Source organism: Sceloporus occidentalis, unplaced genomic scaffold, assembly GCF_023333645.1.
Source record: "Sceloporus occidentalis isolate IW3139 unplaced genomic scaffold, rSceOcc1.0.p SCAF_2, whole genome shotgun sequence".
Lineage (NCBI taxonomy): Eukaryota > Metazoa > Chordata > Lepidosauria > Squamata > Phrynosomatidae > Sceloporus > Sceloporus occidentalis.
Window position 1 is genome coordinate 117,198,562 of NW_028316982.1, and position 23,752 is coordinate 117,222,313.

The following is a 23,752-nucleotide window of genomic DNA, read 5'->3' on the forward strand; positions in this document are numbered from 1 at the left end:
ACAAGGCACCCAGCCATGTGATCAACACTGGGCACCTTGGTTTTTATGTCAGAGGGTGTGACTTGCACCAACAGCACTGGGATATGTGTGTAGACAGCCACCTTGCACTGCTCCAAAGTGCAAAGGTAATGGGGAATTCAGGGCAACTCCAGGGCCATAATACTTTGGGAGCAGCCCAGAGTATTCTAGCCAGTGTAGATCTAACCTTAGTTTTCAATTCTTTGACATACACATAAATGACATTAATATTGCAGAGGGTGTATCTATTAATAGTTCTCATGTAGCTGAAAAGTTGTGAGGATAGTAATAATATCAATACATTACAGTTCCACATGACTTTTTATATGGACGAGCTTGAAGCAGTTTACAGAATGGTGGACTTCTAAGCAGCTGGAATAAGTCAGGAAAGAAGGGGAAGGAGCAATAATGAAGTTCTCAAGAATTAGAGGATAAAAATAAGGAAGTAAAATATGTTAACATTACCAAATAGAGAGTACCAGAGTTCTTTTGTCTACAGATTCAGTTTATCAAATACCGATGTTAAAAAGAAAATGAAAATAGATCCAAACTGAACACTGCAGCAAGGTAAGTGCTATGCACACAAAAGATTTAGGGCCCAGGGCCATTAGACATCAGTGTGAACAAAATTTATAAATGAAAAAAAAAATGCATAAAATAATAATAATAATAATAATAATAATAATAGTAGTAAACTTTATTTATATAACGCCTTTCCTGTAGATCAAAGCGGTTCACACACATAAGAACTATGTGTGAAAATTGGCAACCTTTGGCTAAAATGATAAAAATTGGTAACTTCTGCACCAAAATGGAGTTTCAAAAATTTCACAGCTCACTGATCGAAAAATGAGCCAAATCCAAATCACTGGTCATCCTCACTTATTTTTTGAATTCCCAATCCAAATTTAATTTCTTCAATCCACATTAAATAAATTGTCAGTCACCACTACATAAACACATTAAAATAAAATGGTGCACAATTCTGTTGTGTGTGATGGCCAAGATGTTGGGTTGATGGTGGGAGGAGTGGGGACTGCAGAGTGAGTAGAGGCATTAAAGGAAATGGAGCAAGAGAGGAGATTAGGAAGGAGAGTAGGGATGGAGACACGAGGAGAGACAAGTAGGTAGGCCCAAATTATGATATCGGTCAGAAGGAAAGCAGAGAGATGTCACAATAGAGATGGAGAGACATATTTAGAGCAAGGGAATAACACCACGCACATGAGATGAGTCTCTAACCCACATTTGGAGTATATGGAGAAGGACTTCCTGCATAGATTTTAAGATATCAGTGGACAATGTTTCTCTCTTTCCTTCTCACACACTTGTTCTCCATCTCTTTTTTCCTTCCCAGAAGCAAATTTCCTCACTCTAGGTAATTAAGGAGCAGGAGCAGAGCAACATCTATTGGTATCAGTAGAAAGATCTGAATCCTACTGGTAGTCTCAATTAGAGTAGATTCCAACAATCAATTATTACATGGTGAGTCAATATATATGTAAATCCCATTGATTTATTACCAAGAGGATTCAGGCCAAGAGTTTCTTCTAAACTGTGTGAAGGAGGGAACACAGTATGAAGACAGGAAATATCAGCATCTCCCTTCCCAACATCTTTCCCTTCTCAACATCCTCTTAACAAATCATGCACTACTACTGTATGGCAATTAAAACTAGAATGAAATCTATTTGCTCCAAAGGAATGCGAGGTTGGAAGGATGGGTCTAGAAATTGCAGGCCCTGCATCTCTTCCCCTTCAACCTCCCTTGGAAATAAATTCCCTCCCCATCTGTGTCACTAGTGGATACTTAGGATCCCTGGAATAAATTCAGATATTGGGCTCCATGAACCCAGGTCTGCCAGTGCTCTTGTTCTGCTGCAAATTCAGGTGATGATTCTTTTTTCATTGACACTTCAGCGTTTATTGTATAGCAGCTCAACCATTTAAAGTCCACGGGCCATTCACAATTCCAGTATGGCTTATCGTTTTAAATTATGTACTTTTTGCATTGGTTCAAAAAACAAAAATATGAATCAGTTTTGAAAAAGCTGGTTTATATATTGATCTGCTGTTAATGAAATGTATTACTCTGCCCATATAATTCTCTATTTTTCAGTGTTTTTCTTTTCTTTTCTTTAAAAACAAAGAAGAGAGAAACAATGATGGACCTCTGGTTTTCTCTGAATATGCCCACAGCACCTAGAAAGAACCAAGGTGAAAGAAAGACCTGTAGCTGGCTGAAATCCTAAAAAACCTGGAATATATTAGCAGTCTAAAACACTGTATTTCCTAAGCTGTGTGTGGCAATAATAGGACGTATTAGTATTGCTGTCTCTCTGTGTATTATTATTATTGTTGTTGTTGTTGTTGTTGTTATTATTATTGTTGTTTATTGATATAGTGCTGTATGTATGTATGTATATCCATTAAATAATTAAAAGGTCTGTGAACCCAAAGAGCTCACTCACAGAAGAGGGTACTTTCTGCATCTCTTTCTGATTTAGAGCTTTGGCTTTGCCTCCTGTCATTCTGCCCCTTGAAGGTGTAGGTGATCCTGCCATATTTACAGACAATGTGTTGGACAGAGCAGAATTAGCTGAAGTGTAAAGACAGAACAGAACTGTCCTCATGAGAGCCAACCTGTTGTATCTCTGCATAAACCAGCACTGTGGGTTTGTCTTTTTCCATGCTGAAGGCACACTTAGAACAGCGATGTCCATAAATCACAGAGAATTAAGTATAACGATTACCTATTCTTATGAAGGTGATAATTTGTTTAAGACTGTACATTGGGAGTGACATGAATAAATATTTTGAGAGTAATCTTTAAATGTAAACTTGTATGGGTGTAAAAAATGGAGTGCATCTCCTCTTTTAATTTAGAACTAAATGTGAAGCAGTCACTAGAACTTTGGAGGAAAGTACTATAAGGCTGCATTCCCATTGTGATTTAAAGCGAATTACTGATCAGGTTATATGACCTTCGTTCCCATTTGAAACCGATGTCGATCCTACTGTGATCGGTTCCAACCACGATGAAGAAAGACAAACGCAAAAAAACCCACTCTTTGTTCTTTCGTGGTTCTTTTGAAAAGAATTGTTTCTGAAGCGTGTTCAGCAAGTGGGAACAACGGATCTGAATGGCACCATTCTGGAGGGGACGGACTAATGGCAGAGGGATGTTTACCATTCCTCCTCAGTTTTTGGTAGATCTACCATTTCCTCCCACTCTCAGCGCTGACTTTGTCTTGTCGGATGACCTATGAGTGCATTATTTATTTATTTTAAAAATAAAATTGATAGAAGATTCGATTCATTGATTCTTCAACTATTTGCAATCACCCGGGTGATACAACGGCAGTTTTTAGTGAGGCAAGTAGTTGCAAAACCAATGAATCGAATCTTCTATTAATTTACTTCCCAAGCCAGGCTGCCACTTACGTCACTGATGACGCACAGATGATTGACATACATTTTGAAGCGGCGCAGACTAACAATCATGCAAAAAAAAAAAAAAAAGCGATTACAAGGGGATAATGAAAACACCAGCTTTCATACTGGGAATGATGGACCTTTTGGAATCGATTTACCAACACGGAGTGAAGGCGAATCGATAACTGGTTTAAATGTAAGTGGAAATGAGCCCTAAATCATATACCAAGAGGGCAAAATCACCCACCCTCACAAGAGGCTGCCTGTTGCATTTCTGCATGAATAGACCATTCAAGGCCCAGGAAGTAAATACCATGTGATGTACTTAGGGCCTAAGGGAAGGCAAACTGGTGCTCTCCAGATGTTTTGGACAACTTTCACTATCCCTTACTATTAGCTATGTAGCCCGGGGCTATCCAAGCTTCTCATAACTGTGCCTAAAATGCTATACTCATCATTATTTGGTCAGGCACATGGACACATTATGTCTAACTCAAATGAGCAAACAAATAAGAGTATCATACCAGCTCATATTTAAGAATTCAAACAAGGGAGAAGTTTAACCGCGAAACTAAAGACAAACCTCGCCATGTGGTATCAATACTTGCATTACATATTGTCACAGTTCTAACATTCTAAAAATAAAATGATTGAGATAGTTTATATTGTCATGCTTTAAGGCTGAGGTCTGTAAAGTCTTCAGAGTCTGCTTTTTTTTTTACTGTCTTTGAAATGAGAAATTTTATCGGCTGTAGAAAATACGTGAGCTCTGTTTGCAAGTCAAGACTTCTTTGACCTAACACTTTCTGCAAAGATTTTTAAAGATTCAAGAAAAGAGTTTGTTAGTAAAAGTCATTTGCAAAGAAAACTTTGCAGTTTATTTTCCCAAAACAGCTCAGGCCATTTGTAGATTAATTAGGAAAGTAATCTAAAAAGTGCCAATTAACTTATAAGTCCAGCTCCTAAAAACTTTACAGCTGCCTGATCAAAGTTCAAAGAGGAAAGGGAGAATGCTCAGCTAATTTATTTAAACTCATTTCCCCCATTGACACAATTTCTTAAATCTGATAATTCAACCTTACTAATTGATAACTAAATAAAAATATTACTTATTTTACACTGCTGTTTCTTTCTTATGACTACTGGATTTTATATAGTCCTATTGCATTATACATACAGCACACTTCCCCACTCTCAGAGGGACTATCTTTAAAATATTCCTATATGGTCTTAGTTATGATAGGTCAATTTGTGAAGGTTGGGACTATAAAAACTGTACACTGATCACTTTTGCCTTTCAGTGTTTCCGCTTCATTCTCTCTTGACCCTTTCCCATTAACATAAATACTAATACTAATACTACTAATAATAAAAAGTTTATTTATATTTCTCTGCTCTCCCTACCCCTCAAAAGAAGCAAACAAAATTGAAATAGCCATAGCTAATGTTGAGCCAAGTCTTTTGGTTTCTGTCACAATCCAGAATAATTTGTAAGTGATTTCATATGTAGAGTGTTAATAGTTACATTTGAGAAATGACTGAATTGGCTGATTTATGCAAAACAACAACAACAACAACCCTCTTTTAACTCAATGAGCATGTCTGAATGCCATAAGCCATGCTGCTCCTCTGCCTCCTCATCTACTGGCACAGCTGTAAAGTGACTGGAAGTTTTTGTGCCTGATTTTATTTAACCACAGTTTACTATGTCAGTCAAATCCTAAATTGCACTTAATGGTAACTATGGTTTGCTTTAAAAACCACCTTTAGAACCCACAGTTTTAAGCTTGTCTGCTTCAAGTTAATTTTAATTATCATTAACCTGAGTCTGCTGGCTTTGGAGATTATTGCATTACTTTTGCTCCCAGCATAGATGCAGTGTGTAACTTTAAGAAGGCAGATCTTATTGCATTTACTCATCGCTGGGCAGCATGCAGCCCATTTGCAACCCGGGCTTCTGCCACAGCTTTCGAGAACAGGAGAATCCCATTATGAAAAGATGCAAGAGAAGTCCGATTGTAAACAGGTTGCCTGCTGCCCAGCGACATGTAAATGCGATATGATCCGTCTTCTTAAAGTTGCACCCAGCATCTATGTGGGGAGAAAAGGGAATGCGATAATTTCCTTTGACTGAATGACAAGCTGTGGTCTATCAAAACTGAAAGTGAAACTCCTGATCCCCTCAAAACTGCGCTGAGTGAGGAAGAGAAAGGAACAGAGTGTGTGAATTTGCAGGGAGACTGGACCTGGTTCTGTCACCATAAGCTATGAATAAATGTGACATCTGAACAAGGTTACTATATCTGATACTAGACATTATTTTAATACAGAAATTAATTATAGGACTAAAATGCTTATACGTATTCCGATTACTTAATGTTCATATTACTCTTAAAAAATAAGTATCCAATTGATTTTTTAAAAATACACCTTGATAAGGAGCATCAGCAAAAGGAAAATTAAAGAAACTGCTGCAACCACTATTGCCTGGTATAGATGTAATACTTAATGATGTGAAATAAAACTATAGTATGCAAAGCCCACCTCAACCAGTGGTTTCACATCTTTCTTGCAGCTAATCCTTAACCATGGTTAAGGCATTCATATGTAATATCTAATGAACACAAAGCATTATTTGTGCATTTTGTCTATATAAGTGCACTGTGTCTGCATCTTCTATTTCTAGTAAAGCCTAAAAGCAACAAGAAAGCACTCTGACAAAGGAAGAATGGGAGTTGTTTTCGTAGAACTCCACATGTTTAAAGAAAATTCTTAAGAGTGTTATGTTGAAGTATTTATAATTAATTTAAATGCAACTCTACAGCTTTAGTGTTCTCAGTGTTCTCAAGCTGTTTTCTTTCAGGCTGCAAGCATTACAAAACAATCCCATGCTTCAGTGCAGCTCTATAAATCTACAGAACGATTCTGCACAATCCCAGCAGTGATTACTTATTAATTGGAGTCAGCAAATAACTGCACCCTCTCCTTCTGTTGTGGCTACTCCGAGATAATGAAAGGCAAGCTAGCTAAAGGACCTCAAATTTAGGGCATTAACTTTTGGACATGACCCACTGAAAACTGCTATTAGTTTCACATTAAAGGAGACAAGGGTTCACAACTAATTCATTGACGTCTCAAGCTTGATGGCTAAATCATACAACCATCTTCCAGTTGGTATGGATAAACAAAACAAAACAAAAATTAAAGTCCACCCTTAACTATAATTAAGGCAGACCTTGGGTTGTATTTAGTATTATAATTACATGCTAAAGCCATTCATAACTGAACAGCAGTAGGATGATGCTCTGGATCTCAGGAGATAATCTTATCATTACGCTATTATACATAGCTTGAAGTTGGATGGGACCACATTTCACTTCTTTTCAGACAGACCAAAAACCATATTTTTGATTGATGTTGCAGAAAGCATGAATGCTACACACAGCAAGGTTATCTCAACACTAGAAAGCATCTCTCAAATTAGTCATGGACCTGGAAAAAGACTTGAAAAAATGACTTCTGCTCCATCCTACAAGTGAAGTCCAACTTGAGCTCTCGCTGAAAAGGAAAATGTCTGCCCAAGAGCTTATTTATTGCTTCTCCCAGCTACATAAACAGGCCTGACTTTGACAAAGGCAGGTAATGGAAGCAGACTTTGCCCTGCATCCTCTTGTTAGTTCTGACTGAAGAGACATACTGAATCTATGGGATTTACCTATGTATTGACTCAACATTCAACAATTGATTCAGTGGGTCTACTGTCAGCCCTCCACATTCACTGGGGTTAGGGACACAGTGCTCCACAAAAGTGGAAAAACCATAAATACCTCTAGCTCTTCCCTCAAACCATTTTTAACACACACACACACACACACACACTGCAAATTCAACCCACCCTGGGTGCCTTCAAGGAGGCAGGATTCCTTCACAAGGTAGAAATGGGCAGCTGGTGGGACTTTCCTCTGCCTCCACTGCTGCCCTAAGCCATTTTTCTTTTAAATAGGGACTTACAGGTCTCATTTGCAGACTCTCAGTCTTGCAAGGCTTCCAGTCCCTATTAAAAATGGCACAGGGCAGCAGCGGAGGTGGCAGCAAATAATCCACAAGTAACCAAACCTGCAAAAGTCAAACCTGCAGTCGTGGAGAACCAACTGTACTCTAGTTGGGAAGGGCTAACCAACCAGTCCCTATTTAGAAAATGTGCGAACGTATGTTATCCTACTTCCTTGTAGGATTTTAAAGTATTCTAATAGTGATGGCTGGTAACTGCCTATAATTTTGAATATCCTAATTCAGGTTTGCTGGCAATTTAAAATGTTAAAAACACATGAAACAACCCCACACCCATTCCCTACTTTAAGCAGTCTACTTTTATTAGCAGATATTAGCTTCTTTACCATATGCACGCCACAAAAGTAGAACGGAACAACATTACAAAAGTAGAATGGAACAACAATTGTTTGGAGCATTCTCCAAAGAATTGTTGTTCCATTCTACTTTTGGAATGCTACACCTTTCTACGTTTGTGGTGTGCATATGGTAAAGAAACATATGGTAAAGAAGTGGTACAAACCATAGTAGGGGCAGGCTCTGTCTGCTGTTATATCCAGTAAACAATGCCCTTGATAACTATGAGACTCTTCCATTCACTTTTTGTTGCCATGTGATGATGTGAGTATCTTGTATGCTCTACACCTGGGCCCTACAAAGTATTTGACTCCTCAGGCATAGAATTCCTCCAGTTGGGTACCAGAACTGACTATGGAGCCAAAGACTTATTGAGGTTTCTTCACAACTGCAAATTCCAAACAGATCTCAAACAAAAAGCGATGATAAGAAAAAGAACAAAAGAAAGGATCTTGAATGGAAAAACCCTGTCTAGGTGAGGTCCACTATAAGAGTAAACAGCTTTGAATATTAAAACTCCTCTGGCTAATAACTGTAACGGTGAGTGAAGGAAATGATGTTCTGAGTATGTCCTCTGCTGCTTTTCTGCTAGTTGAGATTAATCTAATGCTGCTTTCTTCTGCCTTATTGTAATGCTACTAGTTGGAAAGATTTTGATAAATTGGTTTAAACTGTAGCACATGTTAAGATTGATTTATTTGCTGCGACACATATTTTCGTGAATAAGTTGTTTAAGGATTAGTGAACAGTTGGTTAGATAAATGGGTATATTATTGTCATGGTTGCTCTCGTTCATGAAGGGTAATGGGTTTTTTCATATATTTAGAAGAATTTAATTGATGGAATGTTATTTTGTTAGCTAGCTAATGTGGCTATAAAAGACATGCATTATATATGAACTATTCAAAATTGATGTCAAATATTTACAGTTGTATCTTTGGCACATTGTTTTGTCTGACTGACCTTGTGAGTTCTCTTAGCATTATTCTGTAGGAAAAGTGGCAACTGAACAACTTTACCACCACTCCTATTACTACTACTACCATCACCACCACACCACTCCTATTACTACTACTACCATCACCACCACAATCAGATTTAGGTATGATTTCATGTCACTGTATCCCTTGCCCTAAAAATAATTGTGGCATATCCTTCCAACAGAGGTTTATAGGTAGCCTTCTTGTGCCACAATGGGCCAATTCACATGTCACAGTGTGGTACAGTGGCTAAGAATTCTGGCTTATGATTGTTCTTGCTTCATTTCAACTAAACTAACAGCCACTAAAATAAACAGAATTTCTAGATGTACTTTGTTTAGGTGTTGTACTTCACCTTCTTGTTCCCTTGACAAACAGCCCAGAATTGTACAAGTCAGAATTTTTAATTTGTTTGTTCACGATAAGCCAGACTTATCAGCAATTCTGCTTTTTTGTACCATATGAAATGGGCTGCTTATTAGACTACATGGCATAAGCTTCTTAGTAGTTACTGGAATCTTGGCTTTGTTTTGTTGATCTGCCAGAATAGATTAAAATGGCTACCACTCTGGGATGTGCCAACCTGACACACACATTTACATATTTGGTTTTTCATTCTGCACTTTGCAGAAGGCTCACTGCCATGCTAAAATCTGGGATTTCTTACCATGGCCTGTCTGAGGAAAAGCAGGTGTCTTAATTAAACCTGGTGGCTTCTCCTCATTAAAATAGCGGTTCACAGGACCATCTGAAAGTGATATGTCTGAGTGTGATTCTGAGTTCCTATTAACACTCTCGGTAGCTGGGCTTAAAGCTGATTTGATTATTTTCATTGGACCTGATTAATTTAATTTACCTCTGAGCACCATTCTTTCTTCTGGTGAGATACTCTGTTTCCTGCCCGGTTCTGTCCAAACTGCCAGAAACTTATGAGGAGATTGGTTTAAGTGTAAGCAAGGCTCACATTTATACAGAATACACACCTACTGCAGGGACAACATCTGTACAAAATGTTGGCCTATGACTCCAGTACCGACACTTTTCTTCCTCTTGTATGGTTTTTTAAAAACATCTTTTGCCTGATGAAGGCAATTTAGCCACAACAGGGGAATCCTAAACAAGAAGGAAATAAGGATAGGGACTTCTACCTCCAATAAAGGTAAAACTTTTTTTAGACTATACAGTTGAACCTCCGTTTTTGCAGGGGATCCATTCTGCCTCCCCCCCCCCCCCCGAAAACGGAGGCTTGCACATATTCAAGCCTCATAGGTTGAATGGGGTGTGCCCCTTTGCATGCAGTCCGGGTGTGTGTGTGCCACTGGAAATAGCAGAGGTAACCCCTCCATGGATATTCAAGGGTGCGGATCCTAGATCTGCAAGTTAGGAGGGGTGACTGTAATTGCCTAAATGTTTTTCCAGATGTAGCTGTAGAGAGACTTCTTGAGAAGTTCAGGCTTGCATTATGTGTTTTGGGTATTTTTGCTGGCCAGTAAAGTTCTTCTCCATGGTCTCTGTGCCTCACACAATAGGGGTATCACTCCTTTGCGGATTTTGTATTTTGTTTTATTTTACTGTATGGCCCATACAGCTATGCCTGAATATAATACTGTACCTAATCATGGTTTGTGCATGAACAAGGAAATCTACCTTGTGTTTCCTGGGGTAATACTGATGATTTTGCTTATGATTTGAATTAAACTTAAGTTTGCCTGGTAACACCTACATTCCTTAAAATTTATTTCACACTAAATTCCCTGCAGAATGGTCCAAAAACTACACTTTCCAGAAAATGCCAAAGCTTGCTGATCAGCCCTGAAATTGTTGAGACTGTCATAAAGATATGTTCTTCAGCAAAGAAAACAAAAAGTAGTTTTGAAGGTACTCAAAGTAGTTGGTGAATCAGGTCCAAAGCAATCAAGTAGGTGGATTTGCATAGATACAACCGATTGGGCAGACATATTAAATAAGAGCAGTGACAGTCCTGTTTACCCTGATCTTGGAGAAATTCCATGCTTTACTGTTTCCTTGTCCCAAACATGCAAATGTGAACAACAGACTTTGGGACTTCCAAGACCTCTATCCCCCAGCTGTCAGTGATGCTTTTGTAAGAGATTCAAGGGATTCAATGCACTTGTATACAAGTGTCTATAAGTGCCAAATGGATTTCTTCATAAGATGCCTACACAATTATTTAAAGATCATCACCCATACTTTTTATTTACTATACCTAATACAGTGTAAAATAACACAAGTGTAAAAACAGTAAACTTGATTCCTACCTAAGCAGTACAGCTCCTCTAAGACATTCAAAGTCTTAATATTTAGATTACTGGGGTTTGAATCTAAATTACTATGTTCAATAGGATTGTATTATTATTTATTAATTTAATGGCTTATGTATACTAGCTACACATAAACAGGTAGTAGATCAAATGTTCCTTTTTAAGAGAAATCATTAACAATTTCCTCGTTATTACACAAAGAATGGTAGCCATGCGAGAGGGCCATGATCTGACCTTTCATTGGCCTAGAGTTTGAACCTTTGGCTATGCTTCCCAAGCCCAAACTCAATAGAGTCAGTCCCTCCTTCCAACCAAGGAAAAAGGATCATGTCTACCATTTTGTTCTCAGTATTGCAAAGTTACCCCTAGGTTGCTTCACAACTCTACCTCCACATTAGTGTCTGATGGACGGTGGGCCGTAGGTGAAAGACGTGGTTGCTGACTGCCAAGTTGTGCTCCAGCCGGAAAGGTTCTAATACAACTCCATCTCTCACAGGGAACGTCAGCCGCAGTTCATCATTATGGTTGGCTGGGTTCAAAGAGGGAGACAAAGTTTGAACTTTCCATTTAGCATCTGCAGTGCAATAATAACACACATATTTATACTGGACAATATCACATGGCTCCCTGGGCTCTTGATGGCTTGAATTTGTGGCCTAATCTGACATTATTGTTTCCAGTTTCTCCTATCCATGGGATAGATCAGACTGACAAGCATCTCTGCAGTCCCTCATGCTCATCACTTCTCTTGCCATACCTATAGTTTAATGCTAAGCCTGTGAGGAGGCAGCTTTGCTCTGTCTTAGCTCACACAATATGCCCAGCAAATAAGAACAAGATTCCAAGATTATTTGAATCTGAGATGGTAAGGTCAGGTGACATCTTGTCCTCAAATTCCTACAGAAGCTCCCTAAGTGTTTTCCCCACTTTTCCTGTGAACAGGGAGAAAGGGTCAAATCTGGACACTCCTGATAGTTTCCTGGGACAAAAGTAATAACCAAAAAGACTTTAAATATTCCAAATAATGGCAAACTCTTACAAGTTTATAACACAGGTCACTTACCACTGCCCAAGTGTTAAAACGTTTAAGGAGTGCCAGAGGTGGGATCATCCGTTACACTTCTGAAACGTCATAGAGACTTGCCACTTCCCTTCCACTGTGGAAGCATTCGTGGGGAAGCCTTAGAAAAGCCATTGTTATTAACAAATTTTATTCAGAAGTGCGACGGATGATCCCACTTCCGGCACTCCTGAAACATTCAGGTAACACTTGGGCAGTGGTTAAATGCCCTGTGTGATAAACTCCTTAGAGGGGGAGAAACTCCCATCCTCCGTTATCCAATATAATAGGTTAAGGATAATTTTTTCTTGTCAAGCTGATCCTACCTGCTTTTATTATGAAATGTCCCAGTGGTTTCAATTACATTTTCTTCCACACAAGATTACCCAAGATTAGTATTTCTATTATTTTGTGTTGTTTCAGTTGGCCTAATAAAAGATATTATCATAATACAATTTTTGCAACTTTTCTTTTGGCCAACCTTTGCTTTTTGTGAGTCCTGGAAATTAACAAATGTTGCTGTTCAGCAGTAGGATTCCTAACTGGAACTACACAATCTAGGCTCTATGTACTTTCTCCAATGTAATGCATGATATAACACAGAAGTGCATGACCTATAGCCTCCAAAGGCCTGATGTGGAGTCTCCATAGTTCGGATCTAGAGCATTCTTAGCCTGGAGTCAATGGATGGCCTTCAGATAGTCCATGAGTGTGGTGCAGGAAAAAAGTTGTTTCCTTTCGATTTCCTTCCTGTTAAATGATGCATGTTTCCTATCACAGTATTGTATGTACAGTCAGCCCTCCCCATAGATGGGCTTGCTTTCCGCGGCTTTGAGCTGACGTGGAAGGCAAGCCCTGGCAGAAGCAATGGGTGCATACTCGTGCCATGCAGCCCATAAGCTGCCGCGAGCACGTGCCCCATTATTTTCTATGGGGCTTGAGCACACTCTTTTCCCCATATGCCGGGGGGGGGGGGGTCCGGAACAGATACCCCGCGCATGGGGAGGGTGGACTGTATTGTATTGTAAAGTAAAACTTATACCTTGCCGTTTTTGTGGTAATGTTTTCATTCAGATCTCTAGTGCAATTAAAAATGTGCAATGTTTTGAATGTCTGTTTATGCATATCTCTCTGGGGAGGAGGTCCATAGCTTTTATTAGATTCTCAAAGGGGTCCATAATAGCTCAAAGTTTAAGCACGATTGTAGACTATCTGTGCCCATATGTATGTGTGCACAGAGGTGTGTGTACATGTGCATGCATATGCATGTACAATCAGAACCAACCCTTCTCCAGCCAATACTTAATTTGTGGCATCAGCCATTTTTTCTGTGTATGCGGTCTCTCCTGTAGCCCTTGATAGATTTCCAGATATCTCAAACCATTTCATTTCCTGGTAGAACCTAATTGAAATATCTCCTCACACTTCCTACTTTCCTTCTTAAGGAAAACACTCAAATGCAGATTCAGTGCCTTAAACACTGGCACTTTTTTCTTTTCTCTCCCACCTCATTTTGCTTTAGCATCTTGTCTGATGAACAGTTCTGAAGAATTATAAATATTGCATGGCATTTTGTGACTTTTCAGCTGGCCTAACAAAATGCATCAACCCAATATGGGTTTAGGATGAGACTGATTCTTTATTTTGCATGCTTTGTATACATTTCATAAATATATTGGACTGTCAAAAGTGTGTCACTAAAAGGGCTAATCAGGACAATATTCACCAAGCAATATTTCTAGGACACATAGCATACAGCTGGAGAGAGAAGGGTTATGAAAGATAGATGCTTTATTTGCTACTTACTTGGAGGTGGTGGTAACGCATTGATATTTGGCTTAATGTCAGGTGGGAATGGCGGTTTGACATCTTGATTAGGGGACAGGTATGGAGGAATATTGCTCCCTGGTGTCATAGGTGGTGTGGGATTTCCTGGAACAGGCGAGTGAGGGTAATTTGCTACAGGAACAGGCCTTGATGGCTGTAAAATAATGATTGCAATCCAACAAAGAGAGAGAAATTATTGCAGTATCCTGGCCCAAAGAATGAAGGCTAAACCTCCAGATGATATGAACAGAACTAAGAACAGATGATATATCTAACAATAATACAAGCCTTGCACAACTTGTGATTCACCAGGTCCAACCCAGCTTTATCTTTATCTTATAGTTGTAAACCACTTAGACACTGTTAGTTCAATATAAAGCAGTATATAAATGAAGCTGTTTATCAGTCATTCATTATTATATACCCTGATTTTGCTGTCTACATGGGAATCTTTAGGCCAGACATGGAGAAGCAATTTAAGCCACTGATCTTGGATCAGAGGTAGCCTACACACATCCCTAGTCTGCATCAGTTTCATCTCCTTAGGCCCACACCCTTCTCACCCTTAGCATTTTCCCTTTTCCTTCTGCTTGCACCATATGGCTTCTTATGCTCTGCCTACGTACTGTGATGGAAGATCAGGGAAAGGCATGCTCTGCTGAGAACTATCAACTCCTGGTGCCTTGAAAACCTTGAAACAAGAGCTTCAGAGTTTGACCCCACTATTTCCATGAAGGGAGGATGAGGGTAGGGGAAAGTGTAGACTATTGGAAGTTGCCATCTTAGGATGTCTTTTGTCCAAAGTATCATCACTCAGCCTTTTGTCAGGACAGATGGCCAGGGTTTGAATGTGAGTTTTAGGAACTGACACTTCCAGTGTTTCAAAACATTTATAGATGAATGAACAGATGTGTGTGCTCGTGTTTCTGAGTGGGGAAAAAGAAGTGAGGATGGTGAAGGTAAGATTATCACCACCTCACACTTCAGCCCCACCCATTGGCATCCCTATTGGTGTCATTTGTTGCGGTCACTTATGGGGTGGGGGGACTTCCATGCCTGCCCTGGAGAGGGTGGGGGAGCATGTGCGCTGCCCTGGAAAGGGCCGGGATGAAGCCATGTGGTCCCAGAGAGGGCGGCGGAAGCACATGTGCGGCCCAGAAGGGGCTGGGGAGAAGGCACACGGCCCCAGAGAGGGCCAGGGACCAACCGGGTGTCACCCCCTTCTAGAGTATCACCCAATGCAGTTCACACCTTCTCAGTGACACTACTGGCCCCACCCCATTCTGAAGATTTTTAAGGCAGCAAAAGGAAGCTACCAAGAGTGTGAGGTGGCTCTAGTTGCATACATTGCCAACATATGCCTCCCAACTGATTATCCAGAAGTAAGTGCTTTTCTGGGAAAAGTACCTCCCTGCCCCCCACACACTTCAGGCATAGTATTTTTCATAGAGTGGATTCTGTTTCTTGTTACCTTATCAAGGGACAAAGCAGCAGAAAAACTATATTTTAAACCATTCTTTACATCCATCCATATTGCAACATGGCAGAGCTAAAAGTGGAGCATCTGTATGTTACAAGCTGTGGGATTTTAGTATCTTGGAGATGTTGAGTTTGATGACATTCCACACAATTGCAATGTTTGACTTTTATTGTATTTTTGTATGCATAATGAAAGCTGAGAGATAAATAGATAATAGTTGAGCAATAGTTTATTATTCAAATTCACCAGAACTTCACACACACCCAGGAAGAATGTTCTAATTTACTACTTGTTTCTAGTTTCAACCTAATTTTAATGAATATACAGTCGGCCCACCCCATAGGCGGGCTTGCCTTTTACAGCTTTGAGCTTACGTAGAAGGCAACCCCAGGAGAAGTAATGGGGCGCATACCTGCACTGTGCACCACATGTGCACCCCATTATTTTCAATGGGGCTTGAGCATATACTCTTTCCCCCATACACTGGGGTGGTGGTGGTGTCCGGAACAGATCCCCCATGTTTGGGGAGGGCGGACTGTATCATGAATTCAAATGATTAGGGTTGGAGGAAACAAACTCTTATAATTAATAAAATATGGGTATAAAAGAAAAATTGTTCTCACCTTGTAATATTGCCCCATGTTGACTGTTGGAGGAGGATATTGTCCTGTGGTTTGCTGGTTTGGCATTCTTTGTCCAGGGTAGTTGGGAGACGTAAGGGGTCTTGGAGGGTTGGGAGCTGGATACTGACCAGGTTGGGATGGAAACTGGCTATTTGGTCCATACTGCTGGTTTCCATAATTTGGCTATTTTGTAAACAACACACACATTTTTAACCTTTAGTTGAATACTCATATGCACGTACCAAAATTAGCTTCAAATAAAATTAATCATAAAGTTCCTTTTTAATTTTAATATATCTTAACACTTGCAAATACTGTGTAGTAATACAAAGCTTACAATTCATTGTTTAATTGACTGGCTACATTGAACATTAGTAAGGTTAATCAGCCTGATCTTTCCATGGCTCAGACACAAGAAGTGAAGTCTGATGGCACACAAAACAGTATGGTTTAAAGGACATTTACAGAATGTGACACAATACAGACAAAGTCCCATATACATTCCTACTAACAATGAAAAACACTTTTAAATCTTTCTCACTCTGGTTCATGGCATTTTAAAAGTGGTTAAATTTGACATGAAGCATCCCATTACAAATTATTACATTTTACAACACTACAAAAATAAATATGGTTGAAGAAAGGTGATGTGGAAAAAAGGTAGAGATTAACAGTGGAGCAGATTTTATAGACCTAAAACATTCAGGTATCAACCATTATGCTAAATAAATGGCAGACTAGAGCTCCATCTAAGACAGAACATCTTTGAGACCAAGTAATTCAAGAATTTTCCAGCATGTACTGTATCTCAAGATTGTAGTTTGTTTATCAGTATCTTCTGAAAAAACAAAATCTAGTGCTGCTGATAATACCATGATGATATCCTCTTCCAGCTCTGCTAGAAGACTTGCATGGAGCTCTCATACTTCCACATCTTTCAAGAACTAATCTCTTTTTTTGATAAAAATTACCAGCTTGTTAGATGAAGGGAATGCTGTGGATATAGTATATCTTGATTTCAGTAAGGCTTTTGACAGTGTTTCCCATGACATTCTTGCAAACAAGCTAGTGAAATAGGGGCTAGGCACTGTAACTGTTAAATTGATTTGTAATTGGTTGACTGGCCAAACCCAAAGGGTGCTCAACAATGGCTCCTTTTCATCCTGGAGAGAAGAGACCAGTGGGGTCCCACAGGGCTCTGTGCTGGCCCCAGTTCTATTCAACATCTTTATCAATGACTTGGATGACAGAATTGGGGGCATACTTCTCAAATTTGAAGATGACACCAAATTAGGAGGAGTAGCTAATACCCCAGAGGACAGGATCAAGATTCAAAATGACCTTGATAGATTGGAAAGCTGGGCCAAGGCTAACAAAATGAATTTCAACACGGAAAAATGCAAGGTACTGCACTTAGGGCGAAAAAATGAAATGCACTGATATAGGATGGGTGTTACCTAGCTGAATGAAACTATGTGTGAAAGGGATCCGGGAGTCCAAATAGACCACAAACTGAACATGAGTCAACAGTGCAATGCAGCAGCTAACAAAGCCAATGCGATTTTGGGCTGCATCAATAGAAGTATAGTGTCTAGATCAAGGAAAGTGATAGTTCCACTCTATTCTGCTCTGTTCAGGTCCCACCTGGAATATTGTGTCCAGTTCTGGGCACCACAATTTAAAAAGGATATTGAAAAACTGGAGCGCGTGTCCAAAGGGCAACCAAAATGGTGAAGGGTCTGGAAACCACGCCCTATGAGGAACAACTTAGGGAGCTGGGTATGTTTAGCCTGGAGAAGAGAAGGTTAAGAGGTGATATGATAGCCCTGTTTAAATACTTGAAGGGATGTCATATTGAGGAGGTAGCAAATTTGTTTTCTGCTGCTCCAGAGACTAAGGTCCGTTACAGACCGCCGCTTTGCGGTGGTCTGCCGGTGCTGCTGTTTGTTCTGCGAGGGAGCTGCAGCAGCCAAACCGCGCGGAGCAAAAAAGAAGCTCCAAAATGGAGCTTCTTCTCGTGTTGCAGTTATGACGCTGCGAGGCGCCAATGGCGCCCTCGCGATGTCATAAGCGCTGCGCGACGTGTGGACGCACAGCATCCGCTATGTCAAGATGGTGGCGGCCGTGTGGAACGGCCGCCGCCATTTGTTACGGACAGAGTCCGTAACAGGAGTGGGGCGTCTAGAAGAGACGCCCCTTTTTTAAACTGGGACGTCCTGGGGATGTCCCAAATGGCGGTATGTAACCCGCCCATGACCCGGAGGAATGGATGCAAGCTCCAGGAAAAGAGATTCCACCTCAACATTAGGAGGAACTTCCTGACAGTAAGGGCTGTTCGACAGTGGAACACACTCCCTTGGAGTGTAGTGGAGTCTCCTTCCTTAGAGGTCTTTAAACAGAGGCTGGATGGCCATCTGCGGGGATGCTTTGATTGAGATTTCCTGCATGGCAGGGGTTGGACTGAATGGTCCTTGTGGTCTTTTCCAGCTCTATGAATCTAGAACAATGGTTCCCAAAATTTTTCAGGGTACCACCCCCTTTCCTCACAACACCTATTTCTTATTATGTCTACTGTTTGTGCAGTTGCCAACCGGCCAGCGGTGTCTACCTTAGCTGTGTCCAGCTCACCACTACCCTCCTCCACCTCAGCCTTTCATGTGCAAATACAGCAGCAGCAGTGGCCCAGGCCTGCTCCTCTCTCTCCCCGACACTGGCCTTACAGCAAAAATAAGGCTAACTGGCTGGCTGTTCCATTGCAGTAACCAAGCATCACCTCGAGCAGCAACTGAGAACCCTCTCACTCATGTAATCTTAGAGCAAAGGCTGGCACAGACAAGAGTCTTCTTGGTCGCTGCTCCCTTTGCATCTGGTCATCTTGGGAGCAGATGGCTGAGCAGCAATCAAGAAGCCTCATGCCTTTGTCAGCCTTGCGAAGGGGGCAATAGGAGACATGTGCCCCCCACGCAAGGAAGGACTGTTAGAGCCTCTACAGATTTGCATAAAGAGCCAACATGCAGGCAGAGTGGGGGCATGGTGACTGCCCGTCAGCTGCCCTCATTTCACCCCTACGCCACCTGATTGACCAGATGCTGTGTCTGGCAAAACGTTTATATGCACTGCACCAAAGAAGCTGAGGCGGGGGCGGCTAGGGTGCCCTTTCCATGGCACAAAGAGGAGTGGCTTTTTGTTGCTTCTTTTTGTGTCATGGAAAGGCCAGATTGGGGTGGCTGTGTGTTGCTGCTATAGCCCCAATCCAGCAAGGAAAGGGGCAGCTGTTGAGCCCCTTAATCTGAAACAGAAGAGAAAGGGAAAATAATCTTTTGAAGAACTCATCCTGTATACTCTGTTCCCAAAGTCATGCCTTCGCCACACAGCTTCTAATGGTCCCCCATCCTGACAAACATTGTTCCTTCTGCCACCTCCAGTGAAAGTAAGCAAGAGCAGCAGCGCAGCTCTAACCTTCCAGCTACATTCTGGCAAAGCTCAGAAAGCTTAAGCAAGGTCCCAAATGTCAGCGTTTCTTTTTGCCACTCTTGTGCTGTCACATGCTCTAACTCCTCATACTCACCATCATCCGCCATCACCCGGATCTTTCCACCACCCCCAGAAGGGTAGTACCACCTATTTTGGGTATCACAGAACTAGAGGGTGCACAGGTCACGAATAGGCTTTCTGCAGACAACCCATCATCGGCATTACAAAACACACAGCCCATCTACTATGCAAAAGAACAGGATAGCCTTTATGCTACTTACCTCTCCTGGATATGGTCTCTTCATGCCTTGCATAGGCAAAGACTGGGGGCGTGGGCCTGGGTAGGCTTGCTGTGGCATCCTTTGGCCATGGTTGAAGGGACTCATTCCAGGTGGCCTGGGCTGGTTCATGCCCATAGGTGGCCCGGTCATATTGGAGGGCGTCATGCCTGCTCCCATTGTTGCAGGATTCATGCTGCCCGGCATGGAAGCAGGGCCACGAGGACCAGGCTGGTTCATGAATTGGCTGTTGTAAGCCTGAGTTGGACCCATCTGGAAAGAGGAACAAACCTTCAACAGAAGAAAAAAAAGAATAAAATGCGACATGCATTAAAAATGGGAGGGGGAGCCAACTTGATGGGACTCAGAGATAATGTCGCATTTTCAAACAAATCCGTCCACTTCCTTTGTCTCTCTCTTTGTCTTTGCTTATGATAAATATTATTGGAATTCTAAGAGCAACAAATAGGCAGTGTATGATAATTTTCTGAGACCTATGAAAATCCTGCACAGTCCGCCCTTCCTATATGAAGGGGATCCATTCCGGACTCCCCCACGTATGGGGAAAAGAGCGTATGCTCAAGCCCCATAGGAAATAATTAGGCGCATGCACACGGTGGCATGCAGGGCGCATGGTGTGGGTATGTGCCTCATTACTTCTAATGGGGCTTGCCTTCCACATAAGCTCAAAGCCGCGGAAGTCAAGCCCACCTATTAGGAGGGCTAACTGTACTATAACCCTAGGAGGAACAATAAGAGTGAGTGAGGAGTAGTGGTTTGAGTGTTGGACTAGAACTTCAGGAGACCAGGGTTTGAATCCCCACTCAGCCATGGAAACCCCCTGGGGGATTTTGGGCACATCACACTCTCGCAGCCCCTCTCATGAAGGCAAAGGCAAACCCACTCTGAGCAAATCTTGCCAAGAACACCCGGTGAGATGTTCACCTTAGAGAACAACTTACAGAAATGGTTTGAAGTTAACACAACAAAAAGAGAAATACTGTAATAGGGGCGCTTCAACAATTTGCTTTTTGTATTTTGTCTGAATAAAGGTATTAGTTTTGTGGATTTGGAATGTTACTGTACTTTGCTATATAGTCAGCACAGTTACCCCTGAATATGTTTCATGGAAGGGATCTGTATTGTTTGTATTAGAGATAAGTTCATTTTGAAGATCTTGTTGGTGCTCATCATTTGAAAGGCTAGACAACACTTTTGTTTATGCATGTGTCTGAAGCTAAAAGAGAATGCCACTGTTCCTTTTACAGATGACTCGGTTATATTTTGGAATGATTTGCTCAGGTGCAGAGGTCTGAGATTGGCTTCTAGGATGGGATAAATCTCAGAGGCTAAGATAACAGAGTTCTAAAGAGCAGACAATGATTTGAGGCCCCCCATCAATACATGTATAGGTTTCTATGCACCTAGTCTTGTTTTTCTTTTCACAAGAAGAAAGGAACTTTATATAGTAGCAGCTTGGTCCTTCTGCACTGGTGGGGCAAAAAGCAGTGCAGCTGACATTTTAGCAGAGCTAAAAGTAAGCAGAGCCAGGGCAAGTAGAGCTAACACCCCTAAAATATAACCACAGTCCCAATTCTAGCTAAAACCAAAATTAGGATTTAGTCCATTTTTTTCTTGGTGCATGTGTATGCTGTACTAGGGATGAAAAGAATATTAGAAAATATTTGACAACCGTGTTCCTCGAGTTTCAGGGAACCCTAAAGAAGAGTCACCTGCCACATGACAATCTTTGCAATTAGGGATTTTACTGTGTGCCAAGTCTGACAAATTTTTTGGCGCAAGAGAGCATTTCTTGTGCAGGAAACAGCATTTTTACACAGTAAATAATAGCAATCTCAACATCTTTTCTCAAGGTAAACAGACTTAGTTTATCTGTGCAGAAATAATATTTTCTATGCAGAAAAGGCTGTCTATTGGGCAAAAAAGGATCCGTTTCTGTACAAACCTTTGCACAGAATAAATCCTCAAGTACAACATTTTCTGTGCAATAAACGACCTTTTCTTCTGTGCAGCAAATATTGTTTCTGCGCAGAAAACCCAAGTTTGAATTTTGTACATAATAACGCCTGAACTGCTAATAGTCTTTAGATAATGTGGAAATTTTGAAAAATTTTGTGCAGCAGGAATGAAATTGCTAATACTGTTTACGGCTTCAAGAATAACGTTAGTGAAGAATTACATTTCTACTCAGCCCAGCGGGGACAAGGAATGGAGAGAAGAGAGGACAGATCTGTACAAAGCATCAGACAGAACTTTAAGAACAGAACTTCACATTGTAAGTCAAGTGAATGTAAATTATGTCAAATGGTCCATGGTGACTGTAGTGGTTTGGGAGATGAGCGAAAATGGACCTTTGTTAAAATCCAAGTTGAATCTGATCTAGGATGATTGCATATTCTTTGATTTCCTATCAGAATTTGAGGTCTTACAAATGTTACCTCTGCCTGCCTGCTTGTCTATTTAAAAATGTTCTAAACCAGCAATGTAATAACAAGAGATCCTCAAGACGCTGATTTTGAAACAAAGCACCTCCAACTTAACAAGGCCACAGGATTTCGGATCAGGCATACCTTTTGTCCATTTAAAATTGTAATAAGATGGGGATTTCAGTCACAATTTCCCTGGAGCATTTATCTGCTTCTTTTTTAAGTAATGTCTTCCAAAAATGAGCTTGGCTTTTGTCAATGTAGGCATAATTTCTATTAAAAAAAACAAAACAAATAGGAAAGGAGTAGATGCGATGGTATTCTCTTACCGGTCCATACTGATTCATTTCTTTGTTCTGTGTTTCCTGGAGGGCTGCAACGGTGGCTGTGGCAGTGGCTGTGGCTGTAGCAGCAGCGGCTGCAACTGCGGCAGCAGCAGCGGCGGCGGCTGGTTGGGTGAAATCAGCAGGCGGCCTGGTGTGGGGTGGGATCCCCATCCCTGAAGGGTTATTGGGGCCTCCTGGGTAGCTAAGGGAGAGAAATGAAATTAAAGCTATCAGTCTTTGAGCTTGCATTTGGCCCTAAAATAAAAACTATACTAAAAGCACAGGCATAATGAAAGCAAGAGGTTAGACATTTTTACAGGTTGAGTCTCCCTTTATCCAAAATATAAGGATGTGACCAGTTTATTTATTGGATTTTGGAATATTTGTGTATACATAATAATATATCTTGGAGATGGGACCCTTGCCTACTACCATTCCCTTCTCCTTTTGTGTCTTGTCTTTTTTTAGATTGTAAGCCTGAGGGCAGGGAAGTGTTTAACAAATTGTAAGCTGCTCTGATAGCCTTGGCTGAAGAGCGGGGTATGAATGAATGAATGAATAAATAAATAAATACATAAATAAATAAAACAAAATGAAATTCATTTATGTTTTCTATACATCTTATAAACATAGCCTGAATGTAATTTTATACATATTTTAAATAATTTTTGCATGAAACAAAGTGTGTATACACTGAACTATTGGAAAGCAAAAGTGTCACTAACTGCCACATATGCGGACAATTTTGGATTCCGGAATTTTGCAGATTCTGGAACTCTGGATAAGGGAGACTGAACCTATACTGGTATGTAATAATGGCAGCTTTATTTGCACAGCCTTCAGAGAATGCTAACAACTCTAGCACAATGAATGCACTCCCCTATAGTGTTTTCTTCACAGAAATTAGTAGTTTCCACTTTCATATTGATTTATGCCACAGTCATACTAAATATAACTTAAAATTTCCATATCTTACTGTATTTGATAAGTAAAAATACATTGATCCAATAGCTTGTCAACTGAATATCAGTTGTGAATTTATTTTAATTCTTGTGTTGACACAATCAACCCTAAAGCCAGGGCAACACTGAAGCCATTACACTTTAAGCTAGGGG

At 40.7% G+C, this 23,752-nt stretch overlaps 1 protein-coding gene across 7 annotated transcripts in view; it reads right to left on the bottom strand.

Moving 5' to 3' along the window:
* ZMIZ1 (zinc finger MIZ-type containing 1) overlaps positions 1-23,752 on the bottom strand; it is a 455,177-nt gene that overhangs the window by 22,394 nt on the left and 409,031 nt on the right. For 5 of the 7 annotated variants that reach the window (XM_089510694.1, XM_089510696.1, XM_089510692.1 and 2 more), the window contains 5 exons: positions 22,641-22,839; positions 19,868-20,155; positions 16,113-16,295; positions 13,989-14,163; positions 11,510-11,651 (listed from right to left, as the gene is read on the bottom strand). In XM_089510694.1, coding sequence (XP_089366820.1) covers positions 11,510-11,651; positions 13,989-14,163; positions 16,113-16,295; positions 19,868-20,155; positions 22,641-22,839 — 987 coding nt within the window. The remainder of the gene's footprint in view (positions 1-11,509; positions 11,652-13,988; positions 14,164-16,112; positions 16,296-19,867; positions 20,156-22,640; positions 22,840-23,752) is intronic. The other 2 variants (XM_089510695.1, XM_089510693.1) reach the window with 1 other exon arrangement.